Genomic DNA, 27,645 nt, shown 5'->3' with positions numbered 1-27,645 from the left:
GCATTTCATTCTGATGAGGCACCCATTCTCCTTCTGACTTTTCATATGGTTGAATAAAGATATAACATAAGTCAACTTCAGTGTATGCGTGACCAGATTGTTAAATACATGTATCTAAAAATGTTTTGCAAGTGCTGTGTGGTTAAAAGAAAATTCCAATCAGACATTTTGTATCTCTTGAGACCTACAGTGGGTACCTGGGTAGGGTCGGGTAATAGGGGTAGGGTACCTGGGTAGTAAATTTGGACTCATCCCAGCCCTACTGCCCATGACAAAGGTTTATAGAAAGTATATATGACATAAATATTTCTTTATACTAGACTGATTCCATGAGTCTATAAAATTATTAAAAAAATAAACTGGCATATACATATAAAACAAATATGGTATGACATCTAATTCTGACACTCACTTGAAAGTGAGTCCAATAATGTCACACAATTGTCAAATGAATTTCAAAACCAACAATTTATTTACTTATCCTGACTGACCCAAGAGTGATAAAACTGTGAGATAAAATAAATTAAAACAAGCTGATGTTTTTTACAAGATATTCTGAGGAAGTCCACACCCTAAAACAATAAAATGTAAGGACTTAATTTCAAAGTTTCCTTTTAACAGCCCTTCACACTCAATGCATGTTGCATTATACATGAGTCACAGGGACAGTTTTCAGGTTAGCTCAGACAAGTATTTTTGAAGACGGGAGTTTCGTGGAGATTCCTGGTTACAACTGGTCCCCTAAGTAAGAGGCGAATTAATGGATCAGTGGTCAGGCTGTAACACGTCATCGTTCACTGACATCACTAGATTGTCTGGTCTAGACTCAATTAATCACAACAGCAGTTATATAAACAAACACAACCAAATAAATAAATAAATAAATGAATGAATGAATGAATGAATGAATGAATGAATGAATGAATGAATGAATGAATGAATGAATGAATAAATAAATAAATAAACAGGTTCAGAAATGTGTTGTAAGGAAACATTCAATAAACAGTTTTCAATGTCTCAGAAATAAAGTTATATTATTTTAAAATATATACCTACAAAATAAAACAATAAAATCCAAATGGAGCCTAGCATATTTTCTGGCTGAGGCAATCTAGACTTTCAATATGATGAAATCATTCTAGACTGGAGTTGGATTGTAGTCAGTATATTCAGACTAGTCCAAGGTCATACAAGGGAAGAAACTAAAATCATTTGAAGCCTTGAAAATATGTATAGATCTACACGATACTTGAGTTGGATTGTAGTCAGTATATTCAGACTAGTCCAAGGTCATACAAGGGAAGAAACTAAAATCATTTGAAGCCTTGAAAATATGTATAGATCCACACGATACTTGAGTTGGATTGTAGTCAGTATATCCAGATTAGTCCAAGGTCATACAAGGGAAGAAACTAAAATCATTTGAAGCCTTGAAAATATGTATAGATCTACATGATACTTGAGTTGGATTGTAGTCAATATATTCAGACTAGTCCAAGGTCATACAAGGGAAGAAACTAAAATCATTTGAAGCCTTGAAAATATGTATAGATCTACATGATACATATACCCTGTACATCATATCTATAAATAAACAGTAGGGGTGAGTATTGGTCTGGAAATCACTATTGCGATAACTATTGATACTGGAAGAAACTATTGTGATAACTATTGATATTGCAAGCAACTATTGCGATAAATATAAATAGTTTTCAGTGTATCATTTTAGATGGATTTTAGAGTTAATTAAACCTTGTAACTGACGTTTCCTTTGAATGTAGTAACCATAACAACAAATATAAAGTAAAGTTTGAGATATGACTGATTTGTTTTTTCTTTACCCTAATAATTTAAGAAAAAGAAACTTCAACATTACCATGTGTAAATTACTACCACTCATGATCAAAAGAAAAACAAATTTGAACAGCATTGCATGTTTTTATTGATATGGTAAATACAATCGAAACTATCGATATTCCTAACTGAAATCGATAATATTGATTGGAAACTGATTTAACAATCGATTTATTGACTTTAAGTGCTTACCAATAGCAATATATATCGATATTTCCATTTATCGTGACACCCCTAATAAACAGTTCCAAACTATATTCAATATGGCTGAATGGTTGCCATGTTTAAAATCAGATCACAGTTCTGTGAAATTGTGAGTAAGTTTGGTTATAATATAAAATATTGCCTCTATAGCATTGCATTGATATCATCGCTTGTCAGCTTCATGTGAGAGGAAAGCAGTGTCCCAACTGGCTTTTGAAAATACAAGTTTTTTAGTGGATTGGCAAAATTACCAGTACCCCCAACTTTTGTCTGTCACAGCTACAATTTACAGACCGCCGACATATAGCTGGAATATTGCTGAGGGCAGCATTAAGCAACAAATAAACAAACAAATCATATTGGCAAGGAAGTATATTTTCCAAACACTTGCATTTCTTCAGTAATCGAAATGTTGAAAACTCAACTTTTCACCAAAACATAAGTTTTGAAAAACGAAACATCTCAAGGAATTCCTCACACTTCAAAATGTACTTTTTCTCAAATGTGTCTCAATAAAACCAAAAGAAATCTTCACCCTTACAGTAAGATAGAGTTTCTGATTATTTCTGGCTTAGATTTATCATTGTTGTTGTCATGGAAACAACTGATATTCATTTAAAAAGACCTGTTGTCATATCATTTTTCATCAAGATGTAAATGTAATGTCACACTGGGATATTAATGTAATGTTAATAAAATGTGAACAGAAATTGATGAAAACTTTTGCAACTCTTATTAATATTTGTCTTTGCCTGATAGTATCTTTGAAATGGATTGGCACCTACCGCTTAATAGATGACAACTTCTTTATTGTTGATCGATGTATGTTCTGCAGTTCTTAAGCCTTCATGGGGCAAACCTAATTATTCATTCATCTGATGAAGGAATAAGTGCACTGTCTGCAACAATGCGTGCCTATCAACAATAAAGATGCTTGACATCCATAAAAAATGTTTTCAATACACTATGGAACAATTTATGACGAATGAATTTCATTTAGAAATTAATTACATACAGCCAGCAAAATCATTGCAATTGCCATTGTTAATGAACCCAGCTTTCCTCAAACGATTGTTATTCACTTTGTTGATATATCTGAAATATTCATTGAAGAATTTTCATTTGACATTTGACATGCTGACAGTAAGAAGAATTTATGGAGTTTGCTTAAATCGTTTGAGAGTGCAAAGGTTGCAGAACGGAATTAAAATTTTGAAATAGAGTCTATATCCAAACATCCGTACCAAATTCATAGCTAAGGGAATTATTAATAAAAACAAATATCTGTAACTTGTAATGTTTATTCTTCGTGTAGTCCTATGAATCCGTATCCGTTTTAGTACCCAACATACTTTTAGTAACATTGCTAACGAGCTCTTCCTTATTACGGCATTTGACAATTTAAAACAAAACAGATGAACTAAACTAAACGTAAAATGTGGTATTTGTCGTATATACTTACAAAGTAACTCTTCTGCTTTCCTGACCGGCCCAATTCTGAATCAGACACCGAACTCAAATGTCAGGTCACCCAGAAATATCAAAAGTATAACGCTGTCCGAAACGAAACTGTCGTGTCCATCAAAGATTCCGTTTTGAATTATGCTTCAAACTATGGTTATTTCTGGAGCACAAACCATCCCCCATGTCAACTAGACACCCAATAGTCATTCACAGGACATATTGGGATCCATACTGGCGTCGTTCGAACTAAAAACAAAGCCAATTTAGCAGACGCTTTGTTCGGCCCGAGCCCGGGTCAATGCGTAAAAGCTCCCGAAGAAAATGCGAAGTCGGAACATTGAAATAAGGTTTTTCTCTTCCAAATCCTCCACGTTGTGGACTAATGTTCTCCAGAATGGTGGAAATCCCGACAAATATAGTCTTACAGCTTCCAGGGCACTGCCTTCGGAGTCAGACCCTTTGTCTAGGATGTATTCGTCATAAGGGCAATAACCATTATGATAATGATCATGATAATGTGTATAATAATGACTATCATCATGACTGCGCCATCTGAACATTATAGCCTGTGCTATAGCCTTTTTCAAAATTTATAACTTGGTCTGTTTTCGGTTCAGAAATATGTGTTAATGTGGAATTTATCTTAACATTATGTGTTTAATCATTCTTTTTTTGTATAAAAAAATGTTTGTAGTGACACAATTGCATGTGTCATATTACAAACACGTTTTTTAATGTATTTGGTCAGTCGTCATATTTTGACTTGTATTGCTATCAGCTCGTTCAAACTATTTTGTTTCATTACGTTCAATGACGTAGCAATCAAACATGCGTCTTATTTCCCAGCATAAGGCTATTTGTGAATGACAAAAGTGTAGTGAAATGGGTACAAGGTGCGTATCTATTGACTCGTGCGGAATGTCGCTACTTCGGTTTCAGAGAGTTCTCTCTTCGTCCAATCTATGTGTTATTTCGTAAAACTGTTAATACATTGTACAGAAAATATACCTCCCTAAAGATACTATATCAAAATCGAGTGTTTGTTAACATGACGTCACACAGCCAACAATTGATGACGTCATACCCATACAAGAATGTTATGACGATATGTCGCTGTATGTTTATGGTAAGCTGTGTTGATATTTTTTGTTATAAATAGTCGACAAATTATAACTTCACAGAGTGCTTATATTCAATCAGAAACACACACACAAAAAAGCTTCTACGCAGATTCACCTTCATATAACTGCAACAAAAGATTAAAGTCACCTCTTTATAAATAATACGTTAACAATAATAACTTCACTGGCTTTCACAAAATTAGCTGTAGACAATACGACATCAGTGACATTGTCCGATAATAATACACTTTTTTGTTATCAGCCAATCAGCAAACTGTATGGTTCATGTTGTCACTTTCAATGATGGTTTGTTCGTTTGTTGTTGCTGTTGATGTCGTTGTTTGTTTGATTTTTTTAATGTGAAGTTTACACGATATACGGCTTTTCTATTGGACGAGAGGTCGGTCACATGACGCGAAATTGACGTTCATAACTGTATGATTTTGTTTGCATGATTGTTGTTTAACGCCGCACTCAGCAATATTCCAGCTATATGACGGCAGTCTGTAAAATAATCGAGTCTGGACCAGTCAATCCAGTGATTGACATCATGAGCATCGATCCACGCAATTGGGATCGATGACATGTATCAACCAAGTCAGCGAGTCTGACCACACGATCCCGACAAGCATAGTCGCCTTTTACGGCAAGTATGGGTTGCTGAAGACCTATTCTACCCCGGAATCTTCACGGGTCCATAACTGTATGAACGAAACAATTTGACGTTCATACGTATATCGACGCATGAAGATCCGGGTTAGAAACGATCTTCAGGGGCCCATGCTTGTTGTTGGAGGCGACTAACGGGATGGGTGGTCAGGTTCGGTAACTCGGTGATGTCCTCGTATCCCAATTGCGTAGATCGATGCTCATGGTGTCAATCACTGGATTGTCTGGTCCGGACTCGGTTATTCACAGACCGCCGTCATACTGCTGGAATATTGCTGGGTGTGGCGTTAAACAACAAACAAACAACCAAACAAACAATCATATGTATTTCACGAGACTGTATTCTTGAAATGACGTAAACACTGCCGGATGACTTCCACATTCCTGGGGGAACCCCTGGGAAATCCCTAGCACGAATACATGCAGAAGCGACCCGTGAAGATCCGGGGTAGAGGAAGTCTTCAGCAACCCATGCTTGCCGTAAAAGGCGACTTTGCTTGTCGTAAGAGGCGACTAACGGGATCGGGTGGTCAGGCTCGCTCTTAGGCTGACTTGGTTGATGCATGTCATCGATCCCAATTGCGTGGATCGATGCGCATGATATTAATTACTGGATTGTCTGGTCCAGACTCGATAATTTACAGACTGGAATATTGCTGAGTGCGGCGTTTAACAAAAAACAAACCAACATGCAGAAGGAGCGATAGAAACTAACAGTTTTAGCCCACTAGTCCTTATAATGATAACATATAGCAAAAACCTTATAAAGGGCATATTTCTACCAGTCCTTATATCTTATGCTAACTATTTGGAAGTTTGGCAAGGACAATAGGACTAGTTCTAATTTCTATCGCTACAGAAGCGTTATTTCTGATCATTTAGACAATTTAATCTTAAACTCAGCGTTTTAGCACACACTGAAAAACGTCAGAGAGTCCGACTGCATGATCGTTCACGAAGATGCTCGCCACCACCCATCCCAGTGAACAAAACGAAGAAATGCACATCCAAACTATCGTAGTATTGTAATAATCGAGTCTGGGCCCATCTTCCCGAGGCAAGTGAATTAACTGACTATAAAAGTCCAGTTTCCACGTGGAAACTTGACTTTTAAAGTCAGTTAACTCTCTTGCCTCTTGAAGATGGTCTGAGCCATACCAACCGATATCGGTCGGGGTACGATGACATACAATCAACCACGTCACCAAGTCCTACCGCCCGATCCAGTCAGTCACCTCCTACGACACAACAGAATGCTGGGCACTTCATCAAACCCGGGCAAACAGCAACAGAATATTCAACTATAGCCTCACTCTTTTCAAGGAATTGTTTTTAATTTAAATTTTATCTGAGTTAGAGTACATCTACTTAAAACACTAATTCAAATAAACTATTTTTATGATTCAACTCTTATACGCAAATTAGAATAATATGTTGACATTCAAGGTGCGCTGAAAGCCAGTGTATCAAAAATATGAATGGTGAAATATTTCAGAGAGAAACTAAATTTCCGATTTATAAATTAATTTCCATTTTATTGTTGAAAAGGTCTTTTTCTAATTTTACTTGCCAAATTTCAGCTTCATGGGCCTTAAGGTCTCTTAATTAGTAGATTGTAAAAAAAAAATTCCCAAAATTTGGTGCTTGACACCCCCCTAAAGTTTCAGCAGTCATTAAAATCAGATTTTTTACTCCAAAGCGATAGCTCTCTGCCTTTCAAGTTCATGCCTTCAGCCGCCTCTGAAAGGCGGATAGACAGACACCCCATACCATAAGCTCACCTGGACCTTCAGTCCATGTGAGCTAAATATTGATCAAAGACAAATACTATGGGAAAGTATTTGCGTTTATTTCGTTTGCAAATTTGTTTGTAATAAGTCATTCTTCCTTGCGATCGGTCCTACTCGTGTCCGCCATGCCAGTGTATCCCATGGTGCAGTGGGGCATTCCATGTATAACGAATGTACAGAGAAACACCACCACCACCACCACCACCGACAACAACAACAACAACAACAACAACAAGAGGAGGGATGAAATGGGGATTAACGTCGCAATAAAGAGTATTTCCTTTATATGGCTACGTACATGCACGTGTGTCCGGACTAATGCCTGTTTTATAGCGCTAGCCCACTGAGATAACATGCCGCAGTTTAACATTAATACCCCACTCAGACACAGTATACTGACACCGAGCCGACCAGTCTTTGTTTTAGCCCGTCAATGCCGAGCTCCAGACAGGGTAACAACAAGTACAATCTTTTAACGCCTTTTCTTATGACGCTGTCGGGAACCACCGACCTTCCGCTCTCCCGACAGACACTGTAGCCACTAAACTACGGAGGCGGTTACAAGAACTAGAACTTATTTGTCAAAATATTCATATTTTGCAGAGGGAAAAAGATAAATAATAAAACCGTTGTATACAATGTATCAACACAGCACAAACAGATGTTGTGCATTAAACCGAAGTAGATATTTATTCTACCTACGACCGTATATAACAGGCGATAGCGACGTTTATAATTTCCGATTAAACTGATGTGTGTTATTGCAGTTATTTATTGACTTGACCAATAAAATCCCACGAAAAGTGGATTTTGTCATAAGGAAAACTCCCCAATTCCCAAACTTAAGCAAATAAGATTTTTGTACGATAGCAAACCTTTAGGGCTTGAGCAACCCGTGCTCGTCGTAAGAAGCGACTAACGGGATCGGGTGGTCAGGCTCGCTGACTTGGTTCATGCATGTCATCGTGTCCCAATCGCCAAGATCGATGTTCATGATGTCAATCACTGGATTGTCAGGTCCAAACTCAATTTATTACAGATCGCCGTCACATAGCTGCAATATTGCTGAATGAAGCGTTAAACAACAAACAAACAAACATATTGTAAATGCTCCGGGGGAGACAACTCTGTCTAATTATCCTTAGGGGTTTCTAAAAGACCCTATAGGACCAGAATGACACCAACAGTGCGCGACCGGTGTTACCGAGCGTCCACGCCATACATGAGCTAGATATAAATATTTTAGTGTAATAGTGACCTGCCTTTATGTGCTCTTACCTTAAGTATCATGTAGAAGCTTTAGTATCAAGCTAGTGATATGAATCTAACTGCTTTTGTTCTTCAAATAGTGAAGTTTCCTTTGTGTGGCACTGGCCCTTGTATTATACCCAGCTACAGATTACTTGTTACAAACTGTTGCAGGAATGAGTGATAGTTAAATAGACGTTATCAAATTTAACATCAGTTCTTTCAATTTTAAAATGAATAGAAAATAAACTCGGTATGCTTTTTAGCGCCCCCAGTTTATACAAGCTAACTTTGAAGATCCGGGTAAGAATTGGCCTTCAGCGCCCATGCTTGTCGTAAGAGGCGACTAACAGGATCGGGTGGTCAGGCTCGCTGACTTGGTTGATGCATGTCATCGTATCCCAATTGTGTGGATCGATGTGGTCCAGATTCGATTATTTACAGACCGGCATCATATGGATGGAAGTTTGTTGAGTACGGCGTTATTCAACAACATCAAACTGTGTGGTACTAAGTGGCACTACTGACTTAGTTCTTTCTTCAAGAAGAATGTAGGCCATCGGCCCGTTTTCACAATGGCAGTCCATTATGACATGAACACAACATTGTTACACTGTAGTTGACAAAGTACATCATGTACACCAGACAATCAATTGGGAATTAATCGTGTTTGTTTGTTTGTTTAACGCCGCACTCAGCAATATTCCAGCTATATGACGACGGTCTGTAAATAATTGAGTCCCGACCAGACAATCCAGTAATTGATAACATGAGCATCGATCCACGCACTTGAGGTATGATGACATGCATCAAGTCAGCGAGCCTGACCACCCGACCCCGTTAGTCGCCTCTTACGGCAAGCATAGTCAACTTTTACGACAAGCATGGGCTGTTGAAGACCTATTCTACCCTGGATCTTCATGGGACACATATCTGTAGCTGTACACACTGACACACGATTATTATGTCATAGAATTTATATATGATCTGTGGCGTCAATTCCAATCGTATCATTTGGTTTATATAAGATGTTGTTTGGTTCAATCAACATTGTTGTGAGTTATGTCTGCCTAGCTACTATTCAATGTGTTGTGGGGAAATGTAAAAGACTATCTTGTCAGTGATGCTAAATAGCATCTCTCATGTGGTTTGCTTGGTAGACGAAACATGGCTAAGTGTCTGATGGTCTTCACATTTGATGTATTCATCTTCTACATATTTATACTTTTACAATTTATACACCATCTTTCTTCCCTTAGTAAGTGAGTGAGTTTGGTTTTACGCCGCTTTTAGCAATATTCCAGCAATATCACGGCTGGGGACACCAGAAATGGGCTTCACACATTGTACCCATGTCGGGATTCGAACCCAGGTCTTCGGCGTGACGAGCGAACGCTTTAACCACTAGGCTACCCGACCGCCCTCTTCCCTTAGTAGTTGTGATAACGACCATTCTCGATTTTTAGATTATCTGAACTGCAACGAAAGCTTGCTTGTACAAATCTGAATTTAAAAACAGTTGTACATTTTAAATAGGGCTCGACCCCAATTGAAATTTTTAAATAGGTATAACGGTGTTTTGTTTTTGACTTGTTAAACAACATAGCATGCCAGTCATGTTCATATGGACACTTATGTCTAAATACACATTTTGATAAAAAAATTTTTTTTTTTATTAATAACACGTTCCATTTCCCACACATAACTATCGATTGATAAATGTTTGTTTGTTGTTTAACGCCGCACTCAGCAGTATTGCAGCTATATGACGGCGGTCTGAATATAAATAATCGAGTCTGGGCCAGACAATCCAGTGAATGACATAATGAGCACCGATCTAAGCAATCGGGATACGATGACACGCATCAACCAAGTCAGCGAGCCTGACCACCCGATACCGTTGCACGATTTTACGGCAAGCATAGTCGCCTTTCACTCACAAGCATGGGTTGCTGAAGACCAATTCTAACCCTTATCTTCACGGTTGTTTGATATATGTACTTGGAGCTGTGCTGAAACGCATCTTCGACCATCTAGGGTATTATATCTTCATTCCGTTATACAAAAAAATATGTATATTAATAAATGCATTTAATAAATATACAACTTGGGTAATCGAGGACGACCAAAATGCCTCAATGAAAGAATAATAGAAGCTGAAAACAATACATCAATCTGATTTTTTGTTTCATAAAATATTCTGAATTTTCACAAAACAGTCATGGACATGCGAAACCGGTCCACTTATTCAATTTACCGCACGGAAACGAGTTGCTCTCTCACTTGACCCCAAAATAAAAACAATGTTGCCAGAAGTACGTACTTAAATCACTGAGATTCTATGCCTCAGTTTGACATAGATAGCACTGAATCCCACTCAGACACAGTATACTGACTTCAAGCCGACCGGTCCTTGTTTTATCCCGTTTGCCGAGCGTCATGCAAGAAAACAACAAGTACCGTCTCTTAACGTCTGGTACGACGTGGCCGGGGATCGAACTACCGACCTTCCGCTCTTCAAGCAGACGCTCTACCATTGGAGGACACCATTGGAGGGTTGTCCATTTGTCTAAGGGGGCAATTCGCTGTGCAGGACTGTATCCCTTAGATGTGGTGGACACTATGGTCGTGGGTTCCAATCACATATTCACCTTGTTTCTATGTATATCAGCTCCTATAAATTCATTTGGGTCAGAAATATACAACACTCACTTATAAGATAAAACCCGAAGATCAAAGATCCCGGATATAGAATAGGTCTTCAGCAACCCATGCTTGCAGTAAAAGGCGACTATGCTTGTCCTAAGAGGCAAGTAACGGGTAGATTTTAGAAAATGTCTCCAGTCTTGGAGTAAAATGACCAGTTCTGGATTAGCAGGCAGTCTGGTTGACTATATTCCCAGCCATGTGTGTCTTTGAGTGAGTTCTTCTGTCAAACTGTCAAACATTTAGACATTTTAGACCTGTGAAGATCCGGGGTAGAATAGGTCTTCAGCAATCCATGCTTACTGTAAAAGGCAACTATGTTTGTTGTAAGAGGCAAGTAACGGATCAGGCTCGCTGACGCATGTCATTGTATCCCAATTACCTAGATCGATGCTCATGATGTCAATCACTGGTTTGTCTGGTCCAGACTCAATTATTTACAGACCGCCATAACATGGCTGGAATAATGCTGAGGGACTTATAGTGAGTGAGTGAGTGAGGTTTTACGCCGCTTTTAGCAATATTCCAGCAATATCACGGCGGGGGACACCAGAAATGGGCTTCACACATTGTACCCATGTCGGGAATCGAACCCGGGTCTTCGGCGTGACGAGCGAACGCTTTAACCACTAGGCTACCCGACCGCCCCGAGGGACTTATAAGATGAATCACTTTGGGATATCACTTCATAATTTTAATTTTAATATTCTCCGTAATCCTATTACTGCAGCTTGTGGCCATTGTGGTGAAATTGATAATGATCCCATGGATTGTTTGTGTGTGAAAGGTACTCAAGTCTAAGAATGAAATTCATCCCACATATGTTAAATGTAAAGTCAATAGTAAATATATTATATTCTGAAAATATTCACCTCACCTGACTATAGGGTGGTCAGGCCTGCCGACTTGGTTGATTCATGTCATCGTATCCAAATTGTGTGGATTGATGCTCATGATGTCAATCACTGGATGGTCCGGTCCAGACACGATTATTTAGAGACCGCTGTCATATAGCTGGAATATTGCTGAGTGCGGAGTTAAACAACAAACAAACAAAACACTTCACCTCACCGACTCACTCATCTTTGAAACAACAGAATCCAACTGTAATTAACAGGGACTTTAAAGTTTCTAAATCACGTTCCTGTTGTACTAATCAGTTTTCTTCTTCTTTAAATTGTGTGTGTGTGTGTGTGCGTGTGCGTGTGTTGTGTGCGTGTGTTGTGTGCGTGTGTGTGTGTGTGTTTGCACTAGTCCGGACTAATGCCAATTTATAGTGCTAGCCCACTGAGATACCATGCCGCAGTTTAACATGAATACCCCACTCAGACACAGTATACTGACTCTGAGCCGACCAATCCTTGTTTAAGCCCCTTAATGCTGAGCACCAGACAGGGTAACAACAAGTACCATCTTTTAACATGGACCGAACGGCCTGGGGTCAAACCCGGACCTTCCGCTCTCTGGGTGGACACTCTACCACCAGACTATGGAGACTACGGTCCGATGTTGTAAGAAGCTGGTTTGTCCCATTTTTGAAATGTTAACTTCAGAGGGACTCGCTATTTTGTATGGTGTCACATTTAGAGGTTTTACCGTGTGCGTGTGTGTGTGCTTGGTGGACAGTCAAGTTGACAACAATCAACCAAGTATGTCTGAGTATTTAATTACTATGAAAGTGTTTTATGGGTTTATCACAAGGGCCATTGCCAGCATCCATGCCCCCAGACCTGCCACTGAAACCCAGCCACTAAGAGAGGAGCACGGTGGCCCCATGATCTAAGGTGCCACAACCAGTCATTGCCAATCCAAAAAACAAACTGAAATAGTCTTGTTTATTACTGAAATAAACAGTACTAAAATCAACTGTACAAAATTCTCTCAAAAGAGATAAATCACTAATGATTCATTCTCACCAACTAAAATAAATAACAGAGTGGAGACATCATGCTGTGAGATCCGGGGTAGAATAGGTCTTCAACAACCCATGCTTGCCGTAAAAGGCGACTATGCTTGTTGTAAGAGACGACTAACAGGATGGGTGGTCAGGCTCGCTGACTTGGTTGATGCATGTCATGGATCCAAATTGCGTGGATCGATGCTCATGATATCAATCACAAAATTGTCTGGTCCAGACTAGATTATTTACAGACCGCCATCATAAACCTGGAATATTGCTGAGTGCAGCGTTAAACAACAAACAAACAAACCATACTTACAGCCTGGTGTTTATCATACAATGATGGCAACTCTAACATTTCAGTCATGTCAATTTCCTCATTAACTTCTTTCCTACAGTAGAACAGTATATCAGCTGGACAGATTTTGTAATCAAAACACATTTCTCAGAAATAAAGACAGATGAAGATTTCACAGCTGTTCATGGCTGATATATATTTTGGTCCCTTGAGCCAGGAACTTTGTGCAAATGTGCAAAGTGGTTGAGTGAATATTGGGTTTTGCTTCAGTTAAAATTAAACTTTTATTTTGGTCAAGAAGAAGGGTCATTAGATGGGAGAAGATTTAAGTGTGAGTGAGTGAGTGAGTGAGTGAGTGAGTGAGTGAGTTGGGTTTAACACTGCGTTTAACAGTATTACAGTTATATCACAGCATAGCTTAATGTGGGAGGAAAGCTCGAAGTGATACAGGTCTCAGACGTTTACCACTTCGGTGAAACCCACGAGCACGGGTATGGTGCTGACAAACCTAGAAACATAATCGGGGCGAACCGGGATTCGAATCCACAATCATAGGTTTCTGGCATGCCCAAGGGATGCAACTCTGCACAGCAAATTGCGGTGCCTTAGACGACTGGGCCACCCGTGCCCCTGCCATTACTCTGTAAAAAATTAATTCAATACACCAATTTTGGAGTGAGTGAGTATGATTTTACGACGCTTTTAGCAATATTCCAGCAATATCACGGCGGGGGACACCAGAAATGGGTTCACACATTGTACCCATGTCGGGAATCGAACCCGGGTCTTCGGCGTGATGAGCGAATGCTTTAACCACTAGGCTACCCGACCGCCCCACACCAATTTTTCAACATCAGTGTGTAAAATTTACTTTCTCTGACATAAATAAAAAATAAATTAAAAAATGCAAAAGCAGTCAATATTAATAAATTATTTAAAAAAATATGATTACAACCTGTTGAAAATGTATAATAAAAACTGAAAAACTTTACATCTTATGATGAATCTCAACTGATCGTGTTAATAACGGAAGGGAGGTAATTCTTACTATATTAACTTCCCTATTCCTCAAGCTTCCACCCCCACACACCACCTACTTATGCTTTGACTACAAAACTTGCAGCTTCTTCCTGTCAAAAAACATCTTCAGATGAAGAAAATCGCTTGTGTGTCTCTTTTCAATTTACATAAGGTACAAAACATGCATGCTTCATGTGAATCACATGCATCAAAAAACAAATGCTTGAACAAAATTTAAAAAAGGATAATAATCAAAACGCCTCCTGACAACATTTTAAAAAATCTAAGAATGACTGTATTGTGCCCTTATCATGCTTATGTATTAGGCAATGCAGCATATGGTATCTGTGACAGCCCTAGTGGTACAGAATCATGTTTTGAAACAGGCTAGTATCAGGCGACAAGCGAGCATGTCTGACTTGGACAGTTATGGATCTACCTCACACACAGTATGGATGCTGTCTGTGACAATTTATCTGGTATTCAAATTCAAGGGCCCATGGCAGGCGAATTGATAATAAACATCATTTTTCTGTTCAAAATTGCAATTTTTCTAAAAGGTTATATTTTACTAAATTCAGAGGAATTTGACATTGTATTTAACATTGCATTCAATGCAATAATGTTAAACAAAGCATACCGTATTCGACGTAATAAGCGCCCAGGGTGCCTTCAAAATTAGAAACAGGGGGCTCTTATTAGAATATAATTTTGGTGAAAAAAACAGAGTTGAAAGATAAATTTCGAGGTTTATGCTGACGGCCTGAACTGTTTATATACGATAGATATATTTTTCCAGAATTTAATTGCCCATAATTAAGGGTGCATATAACACACGAGTGCGTATTATACGCAAAATAATAAGTCTTGTGTATATTGATAAATCGAAAGGGTGCCTAATGGAATTGTTCACTAGCCAATATATTATCAAATATCGCCGTGGGCGCTTATTAGAGTGGGGCGCTTTTTACATCGAATACGGTAGATTCTGTTCCCCTGTACTGATCCCATTATCAGTGAAATACAAATTATATCAACACAGCATCACATTAGACAATACAATAAAAATCATTGGAAAGTTTTTTTATTCCATATTGGGAATTTCTACTGACCTTAACATTAGCTACTGACAAATATTGGCCTTTGAGCATGTGTAGTTGAATTCCTGGTTCGAACACAGTGCATCGAATCCCAATTGCGTGGATCGATGCTCATGATATCAATCACTGGATTGTCTGATCCAGATTTAATTATTTACAGACCGCTGTCATAGAGCTGGAATATTGCTGGGTGTGGCGCTAAACAACAAACAAAGAACCTATTACAGTGTTTGTAATTGTGGTGGCACACTTTCATCCATCTTAGGTGCTGATAATTGACTGAATTCTTACTTCAAAAATATTTATCCCCTAACAAAACCAATAATTTAAGTCAATGCACTCTTCCTTACAAAGATCTGTACCACTTTCATACAGTCATAACAAGGATTAAATCATGTATTACAAATAAGGTCTGGATCTTTAACAAGATACTCCATAGAAAAAAACAATGACAATAGATACATGTACAGGTATTAGCCAAGTTAACAGAATCTAGGAGCTTGACTTTAATGTACAATATTTCACACAAGTATCAGGTACCAGTATTCCTTTAATATCACAAAACACATTGCCATGATTACAGTACAAAATTAACAACTTTAACCCTATGTTTTTTCCAAAAGTTGAAAAAGACGTAAAAAATAGTACCATTATGCTAATAAAGGTAGATGAGTGAAGCCTGTTGCCATGGCAACATTGATACACTGCATGGTTGTTAGTCATTATAGGCCTACCTCATGTATCGATACGTACCATGATACTTGAGTCTCAGTATGATACGTAAGGTGATACTTAACTTGCACTGTTTTTGCATGATATTCTCCATGTTTCTTGTGCTGGATAAAGAAGCTATTTTATCAGCCAGCTTAGGTCTAAATCACATGACAGGTTAGGACTTACTCTTGCTTTATGGAGCCGCTGCCTAAACGTGATAACCTGTCATTCTTGAAGCGCACATTATCCAAAACAAACGAAAGAAGTGTCATAAAATCTCCAGAGAGGACCACATCTGGGGATATTCTTTGAGTCATCTAGCCAAGGGTAGTTTGTCATACAGACCCTGAAGCAAATATATTCAATACAGCCCATGCAAGTCTAGATTACTGCAGTGTCATCTGAAAATGAAGAAAGTCTCTGGGCTCCTTTTTTATTATATTTTATAGTTATAATTCAACAACTGTAAAATATGCTTATTTCAGAGACTAGATGTTAGTCAAAGCTGAGGGTACCATGCCAAGATTTAATTTTTTAATTGCCTACTAATCCAAATCAAACTTTAAGATGCTTAAAAAAAATCCTGTCAAACATGTCCAATGCATTTTTACAAATATATTTTGACCTACCAACAAAATGTTTCAATACAAATAAAATTGTACTAAAATCTGTAAACAAGAACGAAATAAAAATAAATTCTGGCCTTAAGCATGTTAAGTTAGGCATGCTCTAGGCATGCTAATAGTATAATGCAATAAGATTTAGCATTTGGCTTCAAGAAAGTACGTAGTATCGGTAATGCTAGCCCCAGTAGTTATCACTAATCACGATGGGTTATTGTGTATGTAACATTTTAAATATTTCCATGTGAGTGAGTGAGTGAGTATGGTTTTACGCTGCTTTTAGCACTATTCCAGCTATATCACGGTGGGGGACACCAGAAATGGGTTTCACACATAGTACCCATGTGGTGAATCGAACCCGGCGTGACGAGCGACCGCTTTAACCACTAGGTTACCCCCACTGCCCCTATTTCCTTGTGAAATATGATACACATTTAAAACATGAATTGACGAATGTATAAAATTGGTCGTCTAAAACAATACTGAAGTAAACGAAAACTTGCACATGATGTAACACTTGTCCAGGTTCTCGAACTACATGTATCTGCATCCTGAATTCCTTATCAGCTGTGTCAAGATATTTAGGAAACAAACATTCTGTTTTTGATTTAGAAGTTTTCAATAATAATTTACACCCGTAAAAACATTTCAAACAAGCATGACAGTGTGAGGTTTTGAATTTCAAAAAGTTATAGCTATGAACTAGAGGTAGGGTAAAAGAGGCTCTATTAAAGGCAATGGACATCAATCTCATTAAAATCAGATTTTAGTTCTCGCTACATGCCATGTCAGAACAACCTTTTGCGAACTTGCAACCAATGAAATGACGAACGGGAAGTTGACATTAACCAATCAGAAAGCAGCTTTCTCAAGCAATACTGTACTAGTTTCAGACTAGTGACTTCCCTTTCAGACAATGCATTTTACAGAATATTATGTCAAAGTTCTCAATTTAAAATTTGGAAACTGACTAGCAAAATATTCGGATGGCTGATCTTGATAAAATACTGTGGAACCCGCCTAGGAGGTTAATACATTTCTCAGCGGGGGAATAAATCACTTATACCACGCCACAAGCAATACAGACTGCACGTGGATTTTTGAGAGGCAGAATAAATCCCCTATTCAAAGCAAAAGACTGCACACTTTTTACGAGTCAATGGAAGTCACGTGACCTAGCACGAGTTAACCTTATCTCAATCGAACAGCTGTTTTCTATCAATTTTGAATTTGTGTTAATTCTTTTTCAATGTCACATTAAAACATGTCTGTAAGATAAATTTATTGTAGAAGGATCAAGAGGGGTACATGGGTTTTATGTGTTTTAAAACCTTATGTACCACTCAGGCTCCTGCCACAACTTATCTTGTACAAATTGACTGAACGTTGAAGAAAGCATGTTTGATTCTCGGAATAATGCATGATAATGTGTCTGTTAATTCAGATTAGTTTTCAAACTATCAGCATCATTGAATTCTTTATGGCAAACATTACAAAACCATTTGCAACTGTCTATAGCGAGTGACCTGCTGTGTCCCTGTAGCCTCTATCTACAATGTGAGACCTGCAGTGTCCCTGTAGCCTCTATCTACAATGTGAGACCTGCAGTGTCCCTGTAGCCTCTATCTACAATGTGAGACCTGCAGTGTCCCTGTAGCCTCTATCTACAATGTGAGACCTGCAGTGTCCCTGTAGCCTCTATCTACAATGTGAGACCGGCTGTGTCCCTGTAGCCTCTGTCTACAATGTGAGACCTGCAGTGTCCCTGTAGCCTCTATCTACAATGTGAGACCGGCTGTGTCCCTGTAGCCTCTGTCTACAATGTGAGACCGGCTGTGTCCCTGTAGCCTCTATCTACAATGTGAGACCGGCTGTGTCCCTGTAGCCTCTGTCTACAATGTGAGACCTGCAGTGTCCCTGTAGCCTCTATCTACTATGTGAGACCTGCAGTGTCCCTGTAGCCTCTATCTACAATGTGAGACCTGCAGTGTCCCTGTAGCCTCTATCTACAATGTGAGACCTGCAGTGTCCCTGTAGCCTCTATCTACAATGTGAGACCAGCAGTGTCCCTGTAGCCTCTGTCTACAATGTGAGACCTGCAGTGTCCCTGTAGCCTCTATCTACAATGTAGGACCTGCAGTGTCCCTGTAGCCTCTATCTACAATGTGAGACCTGCAGTGTCCCTTTAGCCACTATCTACAATGGGAGACCTGCAGTGTCCCTTTAGCCTCTATCTACAATGTGAGACCTGCAGTGTCCCTTTAGCCTCTATCTACAATGGGAGACCTGCAGTGTCCCTGTAGCCTCTATCTACAATGTGAGACCTGCAGTGTCTCTGAAGTGACGAGGAGTCAGAAAACTCTTTCCCACAGAAATCACAGATGTAGGGTTTCCCTCCTGTGTGTGACCGTTCATGACGTTTCAGACTAGCAGCGATGGCAAAAGCTTTCCCACATTCCTGACACTTATACTGCTTCTCGCCACTGTGGCTCTTGATGTGAAGTCGGAGGCTGGAGGAGTATGGGAATTTCTTTTCACAGATGTGACACGAATATGGTTTTTCTCCAGTGTGAACGGTGCCATGAGCTTTCAGACTTGATGCTACCGTGAACGTCTTCTCACAGATTTCACACTTGTATGGTTTCAAGCCTGTGTGGATTCGTGAATGTGTGGAAAGCTTTTCCACATCGGTGAAAGCCTTTCCACACGTGTCACATGTAAATGCTTTGACCTTGTTGTGAATCTTACGATGCCGTGTCATGTGAGGGAGATCCACGAATTCCTTACCACAGACTTCGCACGGATACGGCTTCTCCCCGGTGTGGAACCGGATATGGGAATTGAGACTGGTTGAAGCCTTGAATTCCTTTGCACAGATCCCACATTTGAATGGCTTCACCCCAGAATGAGTTCTCAGATGGACGTTCAGATGGCCGGATTCTTTAAATGCTTTTCCGCACAAATCACACTGATAGGGCTTTTCACCCGTGTGAACTCGAATGTGTTTCCGGAGCCTACCCTTTTCTGTGAAGGACTTATTACAGGTGGAGCAGGTGTAGGGTTTTTCTCCGGTGTGAGTCCGGATGTGTTTCTGGAGATGTCCTGACTCCATGAAACACTTTCCGCATAGTTCACATTTAAAGGGTCTTTCTCCCGTGTGTGTTCGGACATGTCTCTGCAGACTTCCAGTCTCCGAGAATCTTCGGCTGCAAATGTCACAACTATAGGGCTTCTCGCCTGTGTGGATCCTGTTGTGTGTCTTCAGATGGCTGGACACGGAGAAACATTTCCCACAGACTTCACACTTATATGGCTTGTTCCCTGGTACTCTCTTTGGAGGTTGATATTTGACTTTGCTGCTGTCCAAAGGATCGGTTACTTTGGTAAATTGAGTAATTCTTCTGAATTTTGGTGTCTTTTTAGTTTCCTCTGAATCAGAATTTGATCTGTCTGATTTCTCCTTCTTATCACCCTTTGAAAGCATTTCATTGATAATCTCTTCCTCCTCGGCTTCATAATCTGGGTCACTGTCCTCATCATCTGAGTCGTCATCCTCACCGATGTCCTCATCCTCTTCTTCATCATCCTCCAAGCCCTCACTCACTCTCTGGGCTGAGATAAGCCCCTGGGCCTTTACCTGGGCTCGAGAGTCACTGGTTGCATAGTCCGTAGTATCAAGGTACACATTGTCAAGATGACCAACTGAATGCTGATGAGAACCATCTAGAGTGTCCTCCATCATGGGGACCTCGGGGTCATGCTTGTTGCGGACATCAACTGCCACAAGGGACAGAATATCTAAGCCATGTTTCTCAGTTGATACTGCTCCCAGAGTTGTTTCCCTTTGTTGATAGCTCAAGGGTAATATATCCCCTTGTGTTGGCGGAGATTCAACAGCACACTGCATTATACAGTCGACAATAGAAACTGCATTATATCTAAGACCATTTGTTCTGCTTGATCCTGTTGAATGGGGGAGGGTGATCTGCCTTCTGTGAAGACTGGCAGGAACAGGGAGGTCTGAAAAGGAAACACCATGTTCATGGTTAGAATTCAGGTAAATTTATTGTAATTTCAGCTCCTAGAGGAGTGAGTAAATGATGATATTTGTTGTCTTTCAACATGTTCAACTTACACTAAAAGTTACAGCCAGTTAATAATAATTTTGTTTCTCATGAAATTGACTGGGTAGGATTGAGGAAGGAGTTTATTTTTTATGCTAATAGTTTTTATAAAAGTATGAAGAGACGGTCCCAAGAACATCATAGTGATCATGGCTAGGTTCCCATCCGAATCTGACTCCCTATGAATGGCATGGTTTATTCAAAACGTCCCGAGCAAGAGGAAAAGTTTGAGTGACAAAGTCTGCTCTTAAACCAAGTTAACAGTACTTACATAAGGATGAGTACATTTGATATATAAGGGTCGGGGGTCGGGGCTCGGACAATTTAACAAAGTGTACTGGTCAGTGACTGGATATTGCCATATTTTTCATGTTATTTCTGACATATTCCGAGTACAAAGTTGATTGTACCAATAACTTGTATTTTTGTGAAACTATGAGCAAATTCGTTTTTTTCTGTCTGTTGAAAGAGATTCAGTTGATTTCTATTATAACGCTATGACAGGGAATCAAAAGAGTGGTAATAGAACTTCCCTGTCGACTTACTGTACCAGTTATTGCCATTGTCTTAACAGCACATGCAACGTGATCTCGCACCGCTTCAGATGTACAAAATCTCGGGTATCGCACACACTTTTTTATTCATCAAAATTAATAAGAAGTGCTATTATCAATTTGTCGTCAGCAAACTGACAAGAAACAATATTCCCGAAATTTGACCTACACATGCTTATCCTAAACACTGTGTCCTATGGATTTCGCGGTATATTAAGGCTATGCATTTTTGGAAATATACCTCAAATAGGTTTCAGAATTGTATTTTGGGGAAGACATGACAGACAGATAGAAAGCATTGACTGTACTGAAAGTGCATCATCATGTTTGATATATTTTTTTGCATGAATTAGTTATGTGACATCTCCCCCCGCGTCATTTCTATTCTAAAGTTGTATTTGAAATTGAGCAAGGTGATTATGGTGGGTTTTTTAAAAATATTTCCTCACAAGAGTCAGTTTTATTCATCATTTTTGGATAAATACTTCTCTCTTCTAATGGATACAAGCAAAAGTAAAATGAAATATGATCACGTGTGCGCTTTAACGAGAAGTTGGTGATAATTGGTCCTCGGTAATAATTGGTTCTTGGCCATAACTGGTCATTGTTGACATTACAGTCATCATTGATATCCATTGATGATGTCTTGGGTAATTATTTCGACAGTTTTCAATATAGAAACACTAATTGCCCATTTACACCACAGTTTAATACTTAGACTTATAAGATACATAACATATCACAAGCTGTCACTGTCGTGTGAGGCGACTAATCATGCTAATTGGATGATGCATGTCACCATATCCCAATTGCGTGGTTTGATGTTCATGATGTCAATCACTGGATTGTCTAATCCAGACTCGATTATTTTCAGACCGCCGTCATATTGCTTGCATATATCTGTATATTGCTGAGTGCGCTGAGTATTAACAAACAAACCAGTGATCCCTGATTTCGCCTAACCAGAGTCGGAATTCATGGTAGCTTGTTAATACTTGTGGCCGAATATATTCCTACAAGCATTAGTCATAGGCCCCTTTAGCAGGACAGTGATATTGCTGAAACACCGGGTCCATATAAATATGTCTTCGGGGGCCTGTGGCTAAAGCAGCACCAGACAAGCACTGATAAAACTATGCGCTGCTACGTGTTCACTTCACAAACACGTTAGCAACATATGCATGACATGTATTATATGCAAAACAAATATTTACTAATTCTTACCGTTGCATTTCAGATATTTATGCGAACATTGTTCTTCGTTTACGTTACTGTCAGCCGAATCCGAATTTACAATCCGGAAACGTTTACGTGGTTAACTCCCTTGGTAAACACCTGTGCAAGCTCCATCCCAGTGCGTGACACATATCCACGATCACGGTTATTAGACGGTGTGACGCTGCGAGAAGCCCAATACTGACAACTTGAGGCCCGCTAGGGGTGATCTAATTACATGAACTATTTCCACTATTTGTACCACGTAATAACTTAGGGCGCATCCATTTGATTAATCAAGCCCCGGTTTAACTGAATGAAAAAAAATTATATGCCTCGCATTGTAGGAATATATTGTTGTTACAATATCTGCCACGGCCCGGTGAACGGTGCGCTGCATGGAGCTATTGCCTGTCCGGATTTTACTGTACTATGCACTTCCGTTAGTAAATGGCTGACTGCCGAACCTAGCTCTCTCTCACTCTCTTGCTTTGATGTGGGCTTTACACCCCCACAAGCTATTGAAACATGGTGGCAGTGGAAAAGAACTATCTTACTCACTGTGTGGTTTGTGTTTAACCCTACTTTTCATTGACAATTGACTCTCTGTGTCGAATTATCTCAAATTCACACGAGCGTTTTACCGTGTGTAAAAAACCCACGTGGATCGAATGTGTTGCATATTCAAGGATCAAGTGGTAAATACTGATTGAATCTGACTGGATTATTGACATAAACTGTAAATGTTATGTTTATCTTACTTGAAACATTTAAATTCAAGTCAATTACATGAATTCTAACTCTGACACTTGAAAATGTCATCTGACGAATCTACGGAAGATCAGTCTAGTCAAAACATGGCGACTACTGTCAATGATGCGAGTCATATTAGACCGCCTGAACCTCTGAAATTAGGGGATGCTCCTGTTAAAAACTGGACATTATGGAAACAAATGTGGGGTCATTACTGTGTAATCACCGGTAAGAGTGATGAAACTTGTAATATGAAAATCTTCAGATCTTACTTAATTTCTACCATGGGAGTAGAAGGACTACAGATCTACAACTCATGTGATCCTTCAGAAACTGACTCTGTACAGAACATTATTGAGAAGATTGATTCACACATTCTTGGTGAAAGCAATGAGACTTTTGAAAGATACAAGTTTAAAACTAGAAAACTAGAACTCAGCAACCAAATGAGAATGTTGATACTTATGTAGCAGCTATTAAGCAGCTTGTGAAAACTTGCAACTTTTGTAATTGCCTTAGAGACTCTCTTACTAGGGACAGAATTGTTCTGGGCATATCTGATGCCAATACTCGTAAACGCTTACTTCAGGAGCGCAACCTGACACTTGCAAAATGCATAGACATTTGTCGAAGTCATGAAAACACAGCATCTCAGTTGAAAGTAATAACAGCAGCACAATCTGGTGAAGTAAACAAAGTCACAAGACAAACACCACAGAGAAAGCAAACAACATTATAACCCCAAACCTGCTTACAGAGGTACACACAACAGTCAAAGGTCAAATACTTACCAGGGACAACAGCCACGACTCAACACCTGCAAGTTTTGTGGTAGAGAACATGTATTTCGCAAAGAACTTTGTCCAGCATGGGGAAAGACCTGTAAGTTATGCAAGAGACAAAACGACTTTGACATATGTTGCACATTCAGCCAGAAACCTGTCCATGGGGTACAAGTCCAAGATGATTGCTCTCACAATACAGATGTATCAGAAGATGGCTATGTATTTACTCTCTCAGAAATACAGACAGATGTTAACAAAGTTAACACACCAGATACAGATCTTATCCTAGCTAATATGATTGTTGATGACAAGAAAACAGTGACATTCCAAGTTGACTGTGGCTCAACAGTGAACATTATCCCTGTCAAGTTTGTGAACTGTGCATTACAGGACAGTGAAACACAGACAAAAAGAAAGTTGAAGCAATCCTGGAAATGGGGACTCCGACTGATGTTGAAGCAGTTCGACGCCTTCAAGGAACTGTCAACTATCTCGCTAAGTTTCTCCCAAGATTGTCTGACGTCATGGAACCAATAAGAAGACTCACTCACCAAGAAGTTAGGTGGGAGTGGACTGATGAACAAGAGACCGCTATGACGGAGATCAAACAACTTCTGACTGAGGCACCTGTGTTGAGGTACTATGATCCTCTAGAGGAGCTACACATCGAATGTGACGCTTCAAGCAAGGGACTGGGTGCAGCGTTGTTACAACAAGGGAGACCGCTAGCGTATGCTAGTAGAGCACTGTCTGATACTGAATGTGGTTATGCTCAGATCGAGAAAGAGTGTCTTGCCATTGTCTTCGCCCTGGAGAAGTTCCACCAGTATAGTTTTGGCAGACCAACAATCGACATTCAGACCACAAACCTCTCGAGGCTATTCTTCGGAAACCTCTGTACAAGGCACCCAAACGACTTCAGTCCATGATGTTGAGACTCCTTCAGTACGACATAGATGTTGTGTACAGACCAGGAAAACAGATGTACCTGTCGGATATGCTCTCCACAGCATACACCAACTCAATCACAAGTTCCAGTAAACCCGACACGTTCTCAGCGGTGAATGCAGTCGGACATCTGAGAGTCAGTCCTGAGAAACTAGAAGAATTGCGTAACGCAAGACGAGACAATGAACATTCTCAAGTCTGTAATCCTAAGGGGATGGCCTGAAAATAAGAAAGAATTACCTGAATCACTTGCTCCATACTGCTCTGCTAGAGATGAATTCACTGTGCACGATGGTCTCGTGTTCAAAGGAGAACGCATCGTTGTACCTGAAAACATGAGAACACAAGTCAAATCTCTCCTCCATTCATCTCATCTCGGGAAAGAAAGTATGCTAAGAAGAGCTCGAGAGTGTGTGTATTGGCCTGGCATGACTGACCAGATCAAGCAGATCACAGAATCTTGTGAAGCCTGTCAGACATATAGTAGAGCTCAACAGAAGGAATCTCTGATGAGTATTGAAGCCAACTATCCGTTGGAGATAATAGGGACAGATCTGTTCACGTTTGAGGATCGTGAATACCTTCTTACCATTGACTACTTCAGTGGATTCTGGGAAGTTGATTATCTTCTGAAAACTACCTCCTTAGCTGTGATTAAGGCACTGAAAATACACTTCTCAAGATATGGCATTCCAAACCAGCTCATCTCTGATAATGGTCCACAGTTCGTGAGCGAAGAGTTCTCATCATTCACAAAAGTATGGGACATGGTACATTGTACCAGTTCTCCTAGACATCCAAACGGCAAAGCAGAATCGGGTGTGAAAGCAGCCAAAACAATGATGAGCAAGTGCAAGAGTTCGAAGATGGATCTCTGTTTGCTTGAACTTCGGAATACTCCGACTCAGAACACGGGGACTAGTCCGACCCAGAAGTTGTTCAGTCGAAGGACTAGATCACTAATGCCAATGTCAGAAGAACTGCTGATGCCTGGAAACCACAGTGACTACCTGAATGATCACAGATCAATAGAGAGTGCCCAGAGAAAAAGATCTCAGTCCTACAACAGACATGCGAGAGACTTATTTCCCTTGGAGGTCGGAGATATGGTTCGCATGAAACCCTATCGACTAAGACAGAAAGAGTGGGAGAAAGGAACTGTGAGTAAACGACTTGACGAACGCTCTTATGAAATCGAGGGGGGGAATGGTTCCTATAGAAGAAATAGAGTACACTTGAGAAAATCAAGTGAGACCAATCCTCCTACTCCTTTCCCAAAGCTGATTCCTGCAGCGGAGACCGGTGTAAGACCAGATGCTACACACGTGACTCAACCTTTAACAAATGTGAAGTCACCTGACCCTGTCTCAGTACATGAGACGAGCAGGTCCAAATCTCAGGTAATACCTGTACCTGAAGTTCCAGACAACCAGAGACGATCTACCAGACACAGCAAGACGCCTGCCTACCTCAAAGACTTTGAGGTGTCCATGAAGTAGATCAAAGACCTGATGTTCCTGTTCAAATTGACTGTTAATTGATAATTGTGTTCAGCGTTCAAGAATTTGCAAAAGACTGTAACTTGTGTTAATCTTCGGTGAATAAGCTCTTCAGTTAAGAAGTAATAACTCATTAAGTTCATTACCTTTCATGGTAATCTTAATCATTGTATTAATCACTAGTACAAGTGATGCTTTATTTGCTCCTGTTCTACGTTAAAGTTTTAAAGCTTTTCAAAAAGGGGAGGATGTTACAATATCTGCCACGGCCCGGTTAACGGTACCCTGCATGGAGCTATGGCCTGTCCGGATTTTACTGTACTATGCACTTCCGTTAGTAAGACTGCCGAACCTAGCTCTCTCTCACTCTCTTGCTTTGATGTGGGCTTTACACCCCCACAAGCTATTGAAACAATTGTGACCTTTTCAAAGGTCCCTAACCTGCTTATTTGCCATCTGACCATCCTGTACAAAATTCTATGTGAAAGAGCAGAGTTAAATTCGGTATTTTAATTTATTTAAGAAAGAATAACTGAGCATCTCTTTATGTTTGAAATATAAATTGATCCCCAAAACATTAAAACAATATGTCATGAAATGCATCCACCCAAAAAAATCAAATCGTTGCTCCCTTTAAAAAACACTGTCAAATGGACTACCAATACAACCGCCGACATATAGGTGGAATATTGCTGTGTGCGGCGTTAAACAACAAACAATCAAATCAAACCAATGCGACATGATGGGGCTTGCGCTTCTTTTGTTTTCTGATTCTTCCATTTAAATGTGGTCCTATTTTGACGTGTAGCTTGTATCGTTTTTTACGATATATACAGCTTTATATCCAGTGGTATATCTGTAAAGGTTATAGTCCAAAAGGCCACAAGCACATTGGTCAAAAGGGCTGCAATAAAAGTCAGAAGGGCCACCACATCAATGAGTCAAAAGGGCCACGAACCAAAAGTGGAGACGTTATAAATATAAAGTATACTTTTTGAATGTTTTATATCTCTATGCAGGGTATGAAACTCCCAAAGATTTCAGCCAGACCACAGG

At 39.7% G+C, this 27,645-nt stretch overlaps 2 protein-coding genes across 2 annotated transcripts in view; one reads left to right on the top strand and one right to left on the bottom strand.

The window, feature by feature from the left end:
* Window positions 1-22,697, bottom strand: part of LOC124138675 (zinc finger protein 236-like) — a 29,865-nt gene extending 7,168 nt beyond the window's left edge. The window contains exons 1-2 of the mRNA XM_048395839.1: window positions 22,614-22,697; window positions 18,988-20,731 (exon numbers count right to left, since the gene is read on the bottom strand). Of these exons, the coding sequence (XP_048251796.1) occupies window positions 18,988-20,618 (1,631 nt within the window). The 5' untranslated portion in view covers window positions 20,619-20,731; window positions 22,614-22,697. The remainder of the gene's footprint in view (window positions 1-18,987; window positions 20,732-22,613) is intronic.
* A 2,575-nt stretch (window positions 22,698-25,272) lies between these two features.
* Window positions 25,273-26,589, top strand: LOC125379939 (uncharacterized protein K02A2.6-like). Its single transcript, XM_048395838.1, has one exon. The coding sequence runs from the start codon at window positions 25,273-25,275 to the stop codon at window positions 26,587-26,589; it is 1,317 nt and encodes a 438-aa protein (XP_048251795.1).
* The last annotated feature ends 1,056 nt before the right edge of the window (window positions 26,590-27,645 follow it).

Source organism: Haliotis rufescens, unplaced genomic scaffold, assembly GCF_023055435.1.
Source record: "Haliotis rufescens isolate VD_foot unplaced genomic scaffold, xgHalRufe1.0.p SCAF_15, whole genome shotgun sequence".
NCBI lineage: Eukaryota > Metazoa > Mollusca > Gastropoda > Lepetellida > Haliotidae > Haliotis > Haliotis rufescens.
This window is presented reverse-complemented; position numbering and strand designations above follow the sequence as displayed.